General features: G+C 36.0%; 1 protein-coding gene across 2 annotated transcripts in view; it reads left to right on the top strand.

Moving 5' to 3' along the window:
- adgrv1 (adhesion G protein-coupled receptor V1) overlaps positions 1-14,958 on the top strand; it is a 269,966-nt gene that overhangs the window by 212,378 nt on the left and 42,630 nt on the right. For both annotated transcript variants that reach the window (NM_001001845.3, XM_087251637.1), the window contains 2 exon segments: positions 3,896-4,012; positions 8,898-9,076. In NM_001001845.3, coding sequence (NP_001001845.2) covers positions 3,896-4,012; positions 8,898-9,076 — 296 coding nt within the window.

The raw sequence follows: 14,958 nt of genomic DNA on the forward strand, positions 1-14,958 counted from the left end.
AAAACCGAAACCAACTGGACTGAGACGCTGGGAATGAAACAACACACTGCAGACAGATGAACGTGAACACTCAGACTGGAGCGCACCTGCAAACACGCAAAGACCTCACGCACCCGCATCAAGCGGGGACACGCATGGTCCATGCGCGTTCACAAATGGTGCTCATACAGAGACACACACAATGACAAAACAAGTGCTCGACCCAAGAAAACTCAAGCCGAGCACAACAGGACAGGACTAGACCGAGCTAAAGTCCGGACTCTGCCACCAAAACAAGAACTTACAAGGCCAGAGGGGTAGAACCCTGACACTATGTGTGAACATACCTGACAATAAAGCTCTTTCTGATCTGATTCTGATTAATCAGGCGTCGCCACAGCGGAATTAACTGCCAACTTATTCAGCCTATGTTTTACACAGCGGATGGCTTTCAAACCTTAAGACAGTACTGGGAAGCATCCATACACTTTCACATTCACACACATACACTACAGACAATTTAGTTTATTCAATTCACCTATAGAGCATACCTTTGGACTTGTGAGGGAAACCAGAGCAACCAGAGGAAACCCACGCGAGTACTGGGAGAACATGCAAACTCCACACAAGAAATGCTTGTGACTTTCTTGCTGTGAGGCGACAGTGCTGAAGAACGAGCCACCGTGTCACCTCTGGAAATTGTCTAAATAAAATATTCTCATTTTAAGTTTTGCAGATTATTAATATACTTTTTGTAGGATGCATTCATTTGATCGGAAATACTGAAAGAATATAATAAAATAATATTAAATACAAAAATCTCATATTGTGATGTTCATCAACATTATTACAAACGTCAATGTAAGATGATATTATTTCAGAAATCATTATAACAATTATTTGGTGCTCATCATTGAAGCAGTGCCTATTATTATAAATTATTATTATTTTTTAATAGGGTGGCATAAGTGGTTAACTCTGTCGGCTCACAGCAAGAAGGTCGTTAGTTTGAGTCCCTGCTGGGTCAGTTGTTTGTCAGTTGTCATTTCTGTGTGGAGTTTGCATGTTCTCCCTGTTTTGGCGTGGGTTTCCTCCATGTGCTCCGGTTTTCCCCACAGACCAAAGACATGCGCAATAAGTGAATCAGGAAAACTACATTAACTGTAGTGTATGAGTGTGTGTGTGTTTCCCAGTAATGGGTTGTGGCTGGAAGGGCATCCACTGCGTAAAACATATGTTGAAATATTTGGCGGTTCATTTCGCTGTGGCGACCCCTGATAAATAAGGGACTAAGCCGAAGGAAAATTAGAGAATGAATATTATTTTAATTAACTTGATGAACTATAAAAAATAAAAAAAAACACTAATTTAAAATTTAAAAGATACTTTTGATCTATTGAATTTGTACTTTAATAATAAATGTGTCTTCTATATAAAACATAATAAAAATGATTTGGACTTAAGGCATTTAAAAAATAGGATTGTTTGACTGTCACATTTTGTTCAGGGGAAAACAAAAAAAAAAAAAACTAATTTGGTCCTGATCAATAACAAATGTCACAAGCAAAATGAGGTTATCTACTGTATTAACCTTTAATATTTGTTTTCCACAGACTCTCATATTGCAAGTAAATAATCTAGTAGGTCACAGACTGAAATGATGACCATGACTGTGAGTGAAACAAGGCTTTATTTGAGCTTTAAGATTGTTCCATGACCCTGCTAACTACAGTAACACCTACAGTGCAAAGCGGATTTTGGCAGGATCGCCACATTTCTATGCCAGCTCACGACTACCCTGAATCACGCTGCCCAGCATGCACCTGATGGGGACGTCCCGGCCTTCTTTCCTTCCTGTGCTGACCCATCCCACTCACAGCACTCACTGACCTGCTGACATTATCCCAACAGTACCTCATTTAGTGCCATCCCATCTGTAATGACACCACATTTCCCTTCACTCAGCAGCCAGGATACTGTAGGTTTTCCACAGGCAACGTTTTCCCTCTATTTAGCTTTCCCAAAAGGGACTCTCAGTTTAGCCGGAAAAAATAAAAAGTTTTTTTTTTTTTTTTTTTTTTTTACATTTTTTACTTTGAAAGGGTCAGTGTTTATGAACCAAACCATTACCTTGTGTTCTGTATATAAGAGATGGCTGCCAGAGTTTTTATTTTATTATTATTATTTTTTTATTTTTTATGTCCTCAAATGCAGCATGAAAGGTCAGAGATGAGGTGAAACTGCCCAGTTGATTTTGTTTGATATGGTTTCACACTGTTCCTGAAGTGCACATCGGCCCTTGGAACTAGATTATGCCTAGTCACATCAAAAAGATTGGTTCAGTCTAGTTGGTTAACTGTAAACCTCCCTCTAAAGCCAAGCATCAGCAAATAGACTTAAAGGAAATAGAATAAAATATTTTTTGTGGCAGTATATTCTAGTAATGAGACAAAGTATGTTGATATTGTATGTGGTAGAACAACAATAGATGGACAGAAGCATGTAAAGCATCCCAGGTTGACGGCCAGCCACAACCCCGCAATCTGGCCAATATGCTTTTGTTTTGGGACCACTGCCCTATACAATTTTGTGCCCAGGTGCAAAATATATATATATATATATATATATATATATATATATATATATATATATATATATATATATATATATATATATATATATATATATATATATAACTGAGCAATGTCACACGAGTAGCAGTGCTATATGGCTGTATATCGGCACTGGTGGGAGGCTACGAGTGTGATAATTGTGTATATAAAAACAAAATCAAACGTGGAGAGTCACAAAACCCCTTTTGTATGAGGAACTACTTTCTTTCGCCTTTGGATTCAAATCATAAGTTAAACAGTTAAACAACTGTTAAAACAGTCAAAAGCATCTTTTAAACTTTAGATCTGTAGTGTCTGCCTTTTGCTGGCTGTATGTGTGCGGAGTAATACACAAACTGTAAAGAGGCTGTAGGAGTTCTGATATTGCGGAATATCGCACGGCTTTTAGCCAATCAGATTTGAGAACCAGACAGAACTGTTGTATATATATATATATATATATATATATATATATATATATATATATATATATATATATATATATATATATATATATATATATATATATATATATATATATATATATATATATATATATATATATAGAAATCACTTTCTGTTTATCTGATTTTTTATTCTTATTTTACTAAATAAAAATATGCATTAATGGAATTAATACTTAAAAGGCATTAAATTGACGGAATTTAGTTAATTGAACAAAATGAGTTGTTGCAAAAAAATACACAGTTCAAATGTTTTTAACAATGTTTAAAAGAAAAAAAATGGGTTTCTAGAGCACCTTGGGCAAATCGCCATACTGTAATGGATTTTAAAAATTGATGATGCTTAATGAAATGTGAATATGCATCTCTGTGTGGTGTATCATGTGTATGATGTACAGTAAATAAAAAAAAAAAAAAAAAAAACCCTAGAACAGCAATTTACAATCTGTTTGCTGCCCACAAATAAATACCTTTGATATTGGTAAAAAAAAAAAAAAAAATGGTGCTGGCATTGATTTATTTATTTTACTTACATTTTACACTCAGTAGACTCTCTATCTCTCTCACACACTCACATACACAGATTTCTCAGCTGTTGCTCTCTCTGACAGTCCATCCAGCAGTGTGATGTAACAGTCCTTCAGACATCTGGTCAAGACCTGACAGTGCCAGCTCTTCAAATATGCATCAAAAATATTAAAAGCATAAATGATGTAAGAACAGACTTTTGAGAAGCAGTTCTGGGGCTGAACTCTTGAGTCATCTGAATGTGTTTTTTCTGCTGAGTGTATGAGGACTCCAGGGCTTCTGCTGATGTTTCTGTCACTCTGTGTTTCTCAGATTTGTTTCCTGGTGTCTGCATTTCGGGGACGTATGTTTTCAGAGGACAGTTGTGCTGCTCTCGGCTTGTTCTTCCATTACTTCCACCTCAGCCAGTTCAGCTGGATGCTGGTACAGGTAAAAATTCACTGTTATCATCTACTTGTGTGAAAGCAAATGTTTGCCCTGAACACATTGTGTTTTCACTTGAGTTAGAGTACTTAAACAATCATTTTAATGCAAATAATGGTAAGGTGCAAACAATTCTGCAAGGGTTTGTTAACTCTAAAATTGAAATTGCTGTCAGTGATTACTCACAAGTTGATCATTAGGTGCTTACTTAAATCTTTAAGGTAAATTAACTTAACTTTATAAGTAAATTCAACTTACACTGCATAAATCTGACCTAAACATTAAGCTAAATCTTACATAACTAAAAAATAGGCCGAACCATATATAATACATTAAAGTTACATAAAAACACTTTGGCGGGTGTCACTGGGGTGCAGTGGGTAGTGATGTCACCTCACAGCAGGAAGGTCACTGGTTCAAGCCCTGGCTGGGACAGTTAGCATTTCTGTGAACTGGTTGAAAGCACCAGTTTATCAGCGTTTTCGTTTATTTTTTGGTTTGCTCCAGGTGGTGGGAGGTGATTTGAAGAGCTCAGTCATTCTGTGGCTGACATTAATTTGATCTTCAATTAAAAAGTGCAATAAAGAAATACATGCACTTGTGCCTTAGATTTAACTGTAATTTTTTTCTATCTTTTTTACGTTTTTTTTTTTTTTTTGGATCTATTTATTTTCCCTGTTTTGAGTATGAACGTTTATGCTGCAATGATTTTTATTTCTTCCATTTTGTCATGTAATCTCAAAGATTTTTAGGTGTCCTGTGTGGACCAACACTACGTGGTGGAGCGTTTTTTTCTGAAAATCGTCTGCTAAAAGTGTACATACTCAGAGTTTCCCAGTGAATGTAACATCCAAATTAGTCCTTCCCTCGATGATACCACTAATGACCAAATAAGTTAAATTATATAGTGTGAACTATTCTCCTAATTTGATCAAAAACAAAAAGTTCACCATTATAATTCTGATTTTGAAGTGTAGATAACGATAGAATATGCAGGAAGCAGCTTCTAGTGATGCGTTTATTGCATAACTGTGCTTAAACTGTCCCTCACGTTGTAAGATAACTCATGCTGCATGTTTAGATCATGTGGTTTTTCTTTTTTGATCTCGATACGCTGCACCAATCGGTTGTGCTGTACGATATTTTTTTTTGTATTGTATATGTCCTTGTCCTCCAGGTAGCCGCTCCAATAGCCGCTTTCACACAGCGATACCGGTAAATATCCAGAAAATTTCCAAAACAACTTCACAGGTAAATTAAAAAAAAAAAAAAGGGGTTCACACAGGCACGGACATTCCATTATTTTTGGGAATAGACTATTCACACATCCATTCCAAAATACAGGTAAATTCTGACATTATTAACTAGAAATGACCTATAACTGCAGCGCTTCTGTCATGAAGATGGAAGCAAAACAGCTTGACCGTGTAATATAGTTAGTTAAGTTGTTATTAAACATTTTTTAAAACGACATTACTGGAATATCTTATGTTACTCGTGTTTAAATTTTGCCATTTCAAAGAAAGAAACAAGACAAGAAGAGACAGAGTGATGGCACATGGCACATACAATACATACTGTATGCTGTATAAGTTGGTGGTTCATTCCACTGTGGCGACCTCTAAGTATAAAACTTTTAAATAATGTTTTGACCTTTTTTTCAAAATTTGGTATAAAAAATAAAAAAAAAAAAAACACTGTAGCCTATAAGAGTGACTTTTAAATAGACTTTTAATTTTTTAATTTTTTTTTTTTTTATCATTCAACTTTTTAAACAATTGAAGGTAAGATCAGGATGCTCTAAGAGTTTCCAAGATTTCATAGGTCAGTCGTGGTGTGGTACAAACCTTTGTTTGAACATTGAGCAATTTCACAATTGTAAGCTTTCATCAAACTCACACTCTCAGTGCCATTATTTAGTGGGTAGTGTTTGAAATAACTTGCACTCAGGAAAAGCAACAGGCTTTTTTTCTCCTCAGAAAAACAGATTTCAAAATGTTAATCTAGTTTCTGGGTGTGACTTTTACCTCTGATGTGTATTTGTAAGTATGATTAGCATGTAATCTTGTAAGAACTTTTAAAAATCAAGAGATTATCAAAGGCCTTTAGTTTTTAACTTATTGCTCAAGATGAGTGTTTGCACACAAAAAAACACCATGAATGGGAAACTTGGGTTGTGTGAAGAAAACTAATTGACGACTTGTATTTCTTTCAGCAAAATAAAGACTTTTTTGATCATACCTTTTCACTGTCAGCTTAGTAATTATCCTGATACACATATTTTAGTCTGGTAGGAAGCACATGATTTATGTTACGTGCAGCATGCCATGTTTCAGCTACGTGTGATTGTTCTGGTGGAGATTTTGCAGGCAGGTGCACGCCTGCAAAAGCTGTTTAGAGACCTTTGAGAGACCAACTCTTGCTGGATCCTTTGCCCTTTCGCCTGCTCTCTGCTTCTTTTCCTTTGTGCGATAATCCCTTCTAAGCACAGAAACCTGTCTCTGGAAGTCACCTCACTTGTAGCTGTGAAGGTCGTCTTGTTCTCCTGAAGCAAAAACAGGATTTTGCCTGAACATGCTTAATGAAATGAAAAAGAACATGGCTTTTAATCCATCTAAAGACCCACACAGAACACAAACATCTGGGCTCATGGCTGTTGAAGTTGAAAACACATGGGACCAAGCATTGACCCTTGAGGAACCCCTCACTTAAATCAAACTCCTTGAAATCAAAGGTTGTTTTGCTCACATACTGGGATTATCTTGTTTTCCTCAATGGGTTTGAAAAACACTAGGGGCTTTGCAGTTTACAAAGAGCGTGTAATCTCTGTTAGCACTTAATAAACTTTTGTTAAAAGATTATGCAAGAGAACATGAAATAAACTGACTGGCTAATTACAACAAAATGGTTATAATTCATTAAAAACATAACAAATTGGTTTTGGGAGGATTGAAAAAAGAAACTGCGGATAGACCAGAGGTCTGAGTGCCAGTATGTATGACGTTATGTTTATGTAAGCATGTTGATCTGCAGAAGTGGGTGTGAGTTTATGAAAACACACATGGAATAAATCACATAAACGTTGTCTTTGCTGGGAAAGGTAAGTTATGATTCATAGCGGAAAGTATTTGTGCCCTAGGGAGAATTATTTGAATATGTTCTTGTCTTTATCACTAAACAGCAGGCAAATGAGTATGATTTTAATAAATGGAACATGTCATAAATAAGGTAATGAAACTTGAATGGATGGATGGATGGATGTATGGATGTATGGATGGATGGATGGATGGATGGATGGATGGATGGATGAATGAATGAGTATATACTGCAGATAGATAGATGGACAGACGGACAGATAGATAGATAGATAGATAGATAGATAGATAGATAGACAGACAGACAGACAGACAGACAGACAGACAGACAGACAGACAGACAGACAGACAGACAGGACGGACGGACGGATGGATGGATGGATGGATGGATATGTGGATGGATGGATGGATGGATGGTAGGTACATAGATAAGTAGGTAGGAAGGTAGATAGATAGATAGACAGACAGACAGACAGACAGACAGACAGACAGACAGATAGACAGATAGACAGATAGATAGATAGATAGATAGATAGATAGATAGATAGATAGATAGATAGATAGATAGATAGATAGATAGATAGATAGATATTGTGGATGGATGGATGGATGGATGGATGGATGGATGGATGGATGGATGGATGGATGGATGGATGGATGGATGGATGGATGGATGGATGGATGGATGGTAGGTAGGTAGGTAGGCAGTCAGACAGACAGACAGACAGACAGACAAGATAGATAGATAGATAGATAGATAGATAGATAGATAGATAGATAGATAGATAGATAGATAGATAGATAGATAGATAGATAGATAGATAGATAGATAGATAGATAGATAGATAGATAGATAGATAGATAGATAGATAGATAGATAGATAGATAGATAGATAGATAGATAGATAGATAGATAGATATTGTGGATGGATACATTTGTTAGAATTTTAGCAGTGAGGGATAGATTAAATGAATGAATGAATGAATGAATGAATGAATAAATGAATGAATGAATGAATGAATGAATGAATGAATGAATGAATGAATGAATGAATGAATGAATGAATGAATGAATGAATGAATGAATGAATAACCCTTGTTCCCATTTTATGCAGGATTTATATCTGCCAATATCTGCAAAGTTTCTCTTTTGGCAACTAGCTGTGACTCTTCCAGACTGTATTTTAGCTTAACACTTTATCAATGAGAACTATCGATCTAACAGTTCTTTCCTACACACAGAGACTTGATTTTCAGCCTGTGCTAAAATAGTCTTCCAATAGATCCCCAAGACTCCCTACACTGGCACAGTTAGAATGCCAGATCAATAGAAGTTGTGAGACAGGGTAATCTGAATGGCTCAGTGCCAACCTCTTTCATAATTACAAAGAGACTGGAGAGGGATTGCAGAGTGTTTGGCCACCCAAAAGCTAATACAATGTCCTGCCAGCTTCTCTTTTCTCTTCATCTCTTATCCAAGTTTCCAGCACAGCAAAACAGAGCTGCTGCAGTTCCTATCCATTTATGGAGCTAATACTGATGGATGAAGGCGTCTCCTCAGGACTTGATTTTAATGTAGATTTTCAAATCTCTGATGAATTGTCTCGACTGCTAAAATAAATTAGGTTAACTTAGATATTGTTGGTGTTGCAGTGTTAAAGAAATAAAGATCACTGCCATCAGATGTTTTTTTTTTTTTTTTTTTTTTGTATCTTGCTTTATAAATACTTTAATTAATCATCATCCATTTTTTTTTTTTTATTATTATTCAGAACCATTGCTGTTCTCTTTTGCAGGCCATAAACTTCTGGCAGATATTAGTGATGAATGATGAGCACACGGAGAGACGGTATCTGCTCTATTTCCTGCTCAGCTGGGGTCTTCCTGCTCTGGTCATCATTGTTCTGGTTGTGGTCCTGCTGGGGGGATTTGGATGGAGCATTCATAGTGTGTATGGCCTGGTGCAAGGAGACCTGTGAGTTTGTCAATATGCACTGTCACATTCTTCAACACGCACACACAAACACACACCTCATGTTTGTACAGCTGTCTTTATGTTAACCCATCATAGACCTCCATTGTTTGTACACTGACCTCACACTATATTTCTCTACTAAGATAAACTCTTGAAAAAACTTTTTTTTTTTTTTTCTTTTTTGTATTGTGTTCATTTATTATATTCATTAATTTATATCTCTATTTGGGGCCATTGGCCAGATCTAGTTATTTATTATTGCTTGCTACAGGACTTCAAGTGTGTTGCGTGCACATAGTACATTCACACAGCCACATACCCACCGCCGTTCACTGGCACGGACCCTGATGCGCACTTCTTAAAAAAAATAAGTACACTTAATGCAGAGCACAAGATCTGTCTGGCTAGTTTGGTAGTTGTGCTAAAAGTGGGCGGGGCTAAGAGGTCACTTTAACTTCTATCTTCTGTGCAGCACGGTGGTGCAGTAGGTAGCACAGTCGCCCCAAAGCAAGAGGGTCGCTGGTTCAAGCCCCGGATGGGTCAATTGGTGTTTCTGTGTGGAGTTTTCCTTGTATGTTCTCCCCATATTCGCCTCGGTTTCCGGGTGCTCCGGTATCCCCCACAGTCTAAAGACATGTGGTAGAGGTGAATTGGGTAGTCTAAATTGTCCGTAGTGTATGGGTGTGTATGAATGTTTCCCAGTGATGGGTTGCAGCTGGAAGGGTATCCACTAGCCCGCTTTGGCCCAAGATATTTGGTGAGTTGAAAAAGGTCAGACGTTGACCCCAAGCAAGCACTGATAGGACCAAATCTGGCTTCAGAATTTACTGTGGAAACTGGTATGCTTGCTTTAGATGCGTCAGTGGAAATGCAGCTAATGATTTCACTCTCATTCACAATGTCAATACGCTACGTCTTTGTTATTGTTGTTTTTAAATTGTTCCTCTGTCAGTAAAATGTACACACTGTACATTTAACTTAAGTCATTTCATTCCACATTAGGACATCCCTAAATATCTCAGAAAAGAGGATATATTATATTCAGTTACTTTAAATGTGTCAATGAACTTTACCTTATAGTTCTGTATAGAAGTTTTCTTTTTGACAAGCTTTGATTTTTTTTTCACTTGCTAATTATCACTTGATGTACCCACAAATGTAAAGGATCCCTTTATTATTATTTTTCAGTCTCATAGTTACTAATTTCCTCTTTTAATGACTTAAGCTGTTTTCTCATATACACACACGAAGATTGTTTACATTGATGGTGTGTGGTCAGGGTCTTTTAAGGATAATTTGGCAAAAGCTGCTATTTTTAGCCCTTCAGTGTTTATGAGGTCGCAAGCTGTGACTGTGCATACGTTCAGTTTCGCTCCAGCCAAGCCTGTAGTGATAACAGAAGACTAAGGACACTCCGCTCCGCCCCGTTTCAAAGCAGCTCTTCACAAGTCAACTCCCAGTTGACTCATGAAAGCCAAACATCTCCCTTTCCATGAACAAACAAATGATGTCATCTCACCTCACAGGCCACAGCAGTTCTCGCCTCTTCCCGTACCTCACAGCTTCACTGGCTCAGGGGGATTGCATGGTTGTAGAATTAAAAGTGTATTAGGTAAATGTCAGATTTAAACACATATCAAACCTCGCATTATGTGGAAAAATAAATTGGTTGCATCACTATTTCCAACATTAGCATTAATATTTTGAATACATTTTTGTGTTTTTATTGTTGTTTGCCATTTAATAACTTTGCACCTTTTAACTATTATTATTATTATTATTATTATTATTATTATTATTATTATTATTATTATTATTATTATTATTATTATTATTATTATTGCCACTAACACCATTTTCATTTAGGTATAAATGCAATATTATTAGCTATTTTTCTTTTTTTTTTTTTCTTTTAAAGCTAAACAGTTTTTAATATCTGTAGTTATAGTTGATGCTTATAGTACTAGAGGGAGGGAGTCTTAAAAAGTTCATTGTCAGTATTCAGGCTCAGGAAATCTTTATAGCAGAATAGGTCTAGTAGATCAAATATTAATAAAACTATGCTGGGAAATGCATAAGTGACCATTCACACAGTAAGTTTTTGCCTTTCAGTGAGCTGATTAAGGAAATATTTATATGTAGTGGCTAATATACTGGTTATCGGCCTCCAATTCTTAAAAGATATCGGTCAAAAAATCCATATCAGTGCATCCCTAGAGTTGATAAAAAGCATTTTTATTCTGTGTAAACATGCACTGGATGGCAGCTGTTTTTGTGTCTCATCTTTTGAAGCAAGACTCACCAAACTTGTTCCTGAAGGGCCGGTGTTGTGCATAATTTAGCTCCAACCCTAATCAAACACACCTGAACATGCTAATCAGGGTCTTACTAGGTATACCTAAAACACCCAGGCAGGTGTGTTGAGGCAAGTTGAAGCTAAACCCTGCAGGAACACTAGTCCTCCAGGACTGAGATTGGTCACCCCTGTTTTAAAGCATATCATGCATGTCATAGTATATGACATATACCCCCCCACCCCCCGTCTTAAGGTGTGTGAATGTCCTTTAAGTATTTCACTTCAGATATGATCACTGAGTTAAGTACCACCTTAAGCAAAAGGTCTTAATCTTAAACCAAAATTTATCTTGTAAGATCTGTTGTGGGGTGACGCGGTGGCACAATAGGTAATGCTGTAGCCTTATAGCAAGAAAGATGCTGGTTCAAGCCTCGGCTGGGTCAGTTGGCGTTTCTGTGTGGAGTTTGCATGTTTCCTCCGGGTGCTCTGGTTTCCCCCACAGTCCAACATGCAGTACAGGTGAATTGGGTAGGCTAAAATGCACGTAGTGTATGAGTGTGAATGAGTGTGTATGGATGTTTCCCAGAGATGGGTTGGTGCTTAAAGGGCATGCGCTCTGTAAAACATACTGTATACTGGAGAAGTTGGCGGTTTATTCCGCTGTGACAACCCCAGATTAATAAAGGGATTAAGCTGAAAAGAAAATAAACGAATGAATGAAAGATCTGTTATGTTATTCAATTGCCTTAACATCAGGTTTTATCACACTTAGGCCATCTGACTGCCCTTATCTGATTCGTTTTAATTAGGCGTCCTGCTTGGTTCTGTCTATAGTCTTTTACACTTCCTAATATAAATTGTATCTAAATTGTATCTAAGATTTGCCAGAGAAGACACATACAGTTGAAGTCAGAATTATTAATTACATCCTGAATTATTAACCCCCCTGTATATTTTTCCTCAATTTCTGAAAGATTTTTTCAAGACATGTCTAAACTTAATAGTTTTAATAACTCATTTCTTCTATTTTTGCCATGATGACTACATAATAATAAGGTTAATTAGGCAAGTCAGGGTAATTAGGCAAGTCATAGTTTAATGATGGTTTGTTTTGTAGACAATCGAAAAATACTTACGGGTGCAAATAATAAAGTAAATATCAATAGTATATTAATATTGATTAAGAAATTGATTAAAACTGTACGGAGACCCAGAAGGGGTTTGGTGGTGGGGAAAAATATGGGTGAAAAAAAAATAATAAACTGGGTGGGAGAAAAAAAAATGGGTGGAGAAAAAACTTTGTGTTCCCTTGCAAAGATGTTTTGCGTTTTCTTTTGTTTTGCGAGATTGTTGTTCCATAAACACCTCCTGTTCACACACATGCATTCACTGATTGAGAGGTTTGCATATATAGGGTGATCGATGAACAGCTTTAACAGAAAGAAAGTGAATGCAGACATTTTTTATATTAATTTGAATTTCAACATACTTTCAAGATTAAAAATATGAGAGAAATATTGGAAAATACTTAATGATATGATGATAGCAGGATGGAATGGAAAATATGAGAAAATCACACCAAAAACGGGAGGGTTGATATGCATGAAATGAACAGGAAGTGTCTGTGGATAAAAACATCTTTGTATTCCCTCGCAAAACATCTTTGAGAGGGAATGCAAAAGCTTTATTTTATTTTTTTCTCCAACAACACCCCCCCACCCCTACCACCACTATCACATCCCTTCTGGGTTTCTATAAAACTGTGTTTATTCTAGACAAAATAAAACAAATAAGACTTTCTCCCTTTAAAAAAATGTATAGGAAATACTGTGAAAATTCTTTGCTCTGTTAAACATCATTTTGGAAATATTTGAAAAAGACAAAAAATACAGGAGGGCAAATAATTTTGACCAACTGTAATTGAAAATGTTATATTGATTGCTTATATTTATTATTCAACTACATATAAAACAGATGTGAAGCTATATAGTTCTATGCGTATTCTAAACCAGGCCAGCATTTCAAAATTCTAATCAAATGAAGTCTAGTAAAAAATGGCCTGTTTATTTTCCTACAGACATTTCGCATGCTTTAAATTCTATTATGTCTACATTGTGCCATTTCTGCTCTATAAAATGAGTACGTGCTGTGTTTGTCCATTCTGTTTGTTTGACCAGAGCGATGTCTGGCCTGTGAACAGAATGCAACTGCTGCTTATTTTGATACAGATCACGTCATAACAAGATTACTCTGGATTGAGTTTCCCAAAGCTTTCCCGTTACAAATACCAGTCCTCAGACTTCATAACTGCATGCAGGAGAAAAACATTGGAGGTTGACTGGAAGAAATTCCTCAGATAGATGGAAACGAGTAAGAGAAAAACAAAAAAGAAATCTCTCAGGAGAAATGTCGATGTCAAAATATTTCAGAAGGAAGCAGATTGTGTTATTCCGAACTCATTTCACATACTTTAACATATAAACCTGATAAACATCTCTCTCTCTCTCTCTCTCTCTCTCTCTCTCTCTCTCTCTCTCTCTCTCTCTCTATATATATATATATATATATATATATATATATATATATATATATATATATATATATATATATATATATATATATATATATATATATATATATATATATATATATATCAGGGCTCAACTATTAGAACTGCCTGGTGGCCCGGGGCCAGCGTGAAAGACACTCGGGACAGTAGACAGGATTGTTACCTATCGGCCAGTAACGATGAACGCGTTTTTTTTTTTTTTTTGTAACCCAGTAACAACCAGTACAGCGAAGATGGCAACATGGTGGCAAAATTAAACAATGAAGCTAAAAGAAAACATCTGTTTCTAAAGTCTTAGAAGCAGACAATTACATTGGTACAAAATTAAGGAACTGAAAAGAAAGAACAAAAAAAAAAAACAGTTGTCTGTTTGGCAAGCCATTTTTATAAAAATTATTTAGAATTGTATTAAAATACCTGCACATTTTTCATACTGCTCTTTCATTTGCATAAAATCTTGAATTTTGCTCATTATACATTTATTAACATATTTAAATTCTAGATTCACAGGCATCATTTTGCCATTATTTAAAATATGTGGCCAATTAGCTATTAACTTTTTAGTTTTTTTTTTGGCAGGGCAAGTAAAAATCTCAACCAATGGCCCGATCGGACCCGTATAAAAAATCTTTAGCGTTGAACCCTGTATATATATATATATATATATATATATATATATATATATATATATATATATATATATATATATATATATATATATATATATATATATAGTGTGGTACAGTGTGGTATTCTGCTACTGTAGCCCATCCGCCTCAAGGTTGGACATGTTGTGCACTCAGAGATACATACCTCGTTGTAACAAGTGGTTATTTGAGTTAATGTTGCTTTGCTATCAGCTGGAACCAGTCTGGCCATTCTCCTCTGACCTCTGGCATCAACAAGGCATTTGCGCCCACAGGACTGCCACTCAATGGATATTTTTTTTCTTTTTTCAGACCATTCTCTGTAAACCTTATAGATAGTTGTGCGTGAAATTTCCTGTAGATCAGCAGT

The sequence above is a fragment of the Danio rerio genome, chromosome 5 (genome assembly GCF_052040795.2).
Source record: "Danio rerio strain M-AB ecotype USA chromosome 5, GRCz13ab, whole genome shotgun sequence".
NCBI classification, from domain to species: Eukaryota; Metazoa; Chordata; class Actinopteri; order Cypriniformes; family Danionidae; genus Danio; species Danio rerio.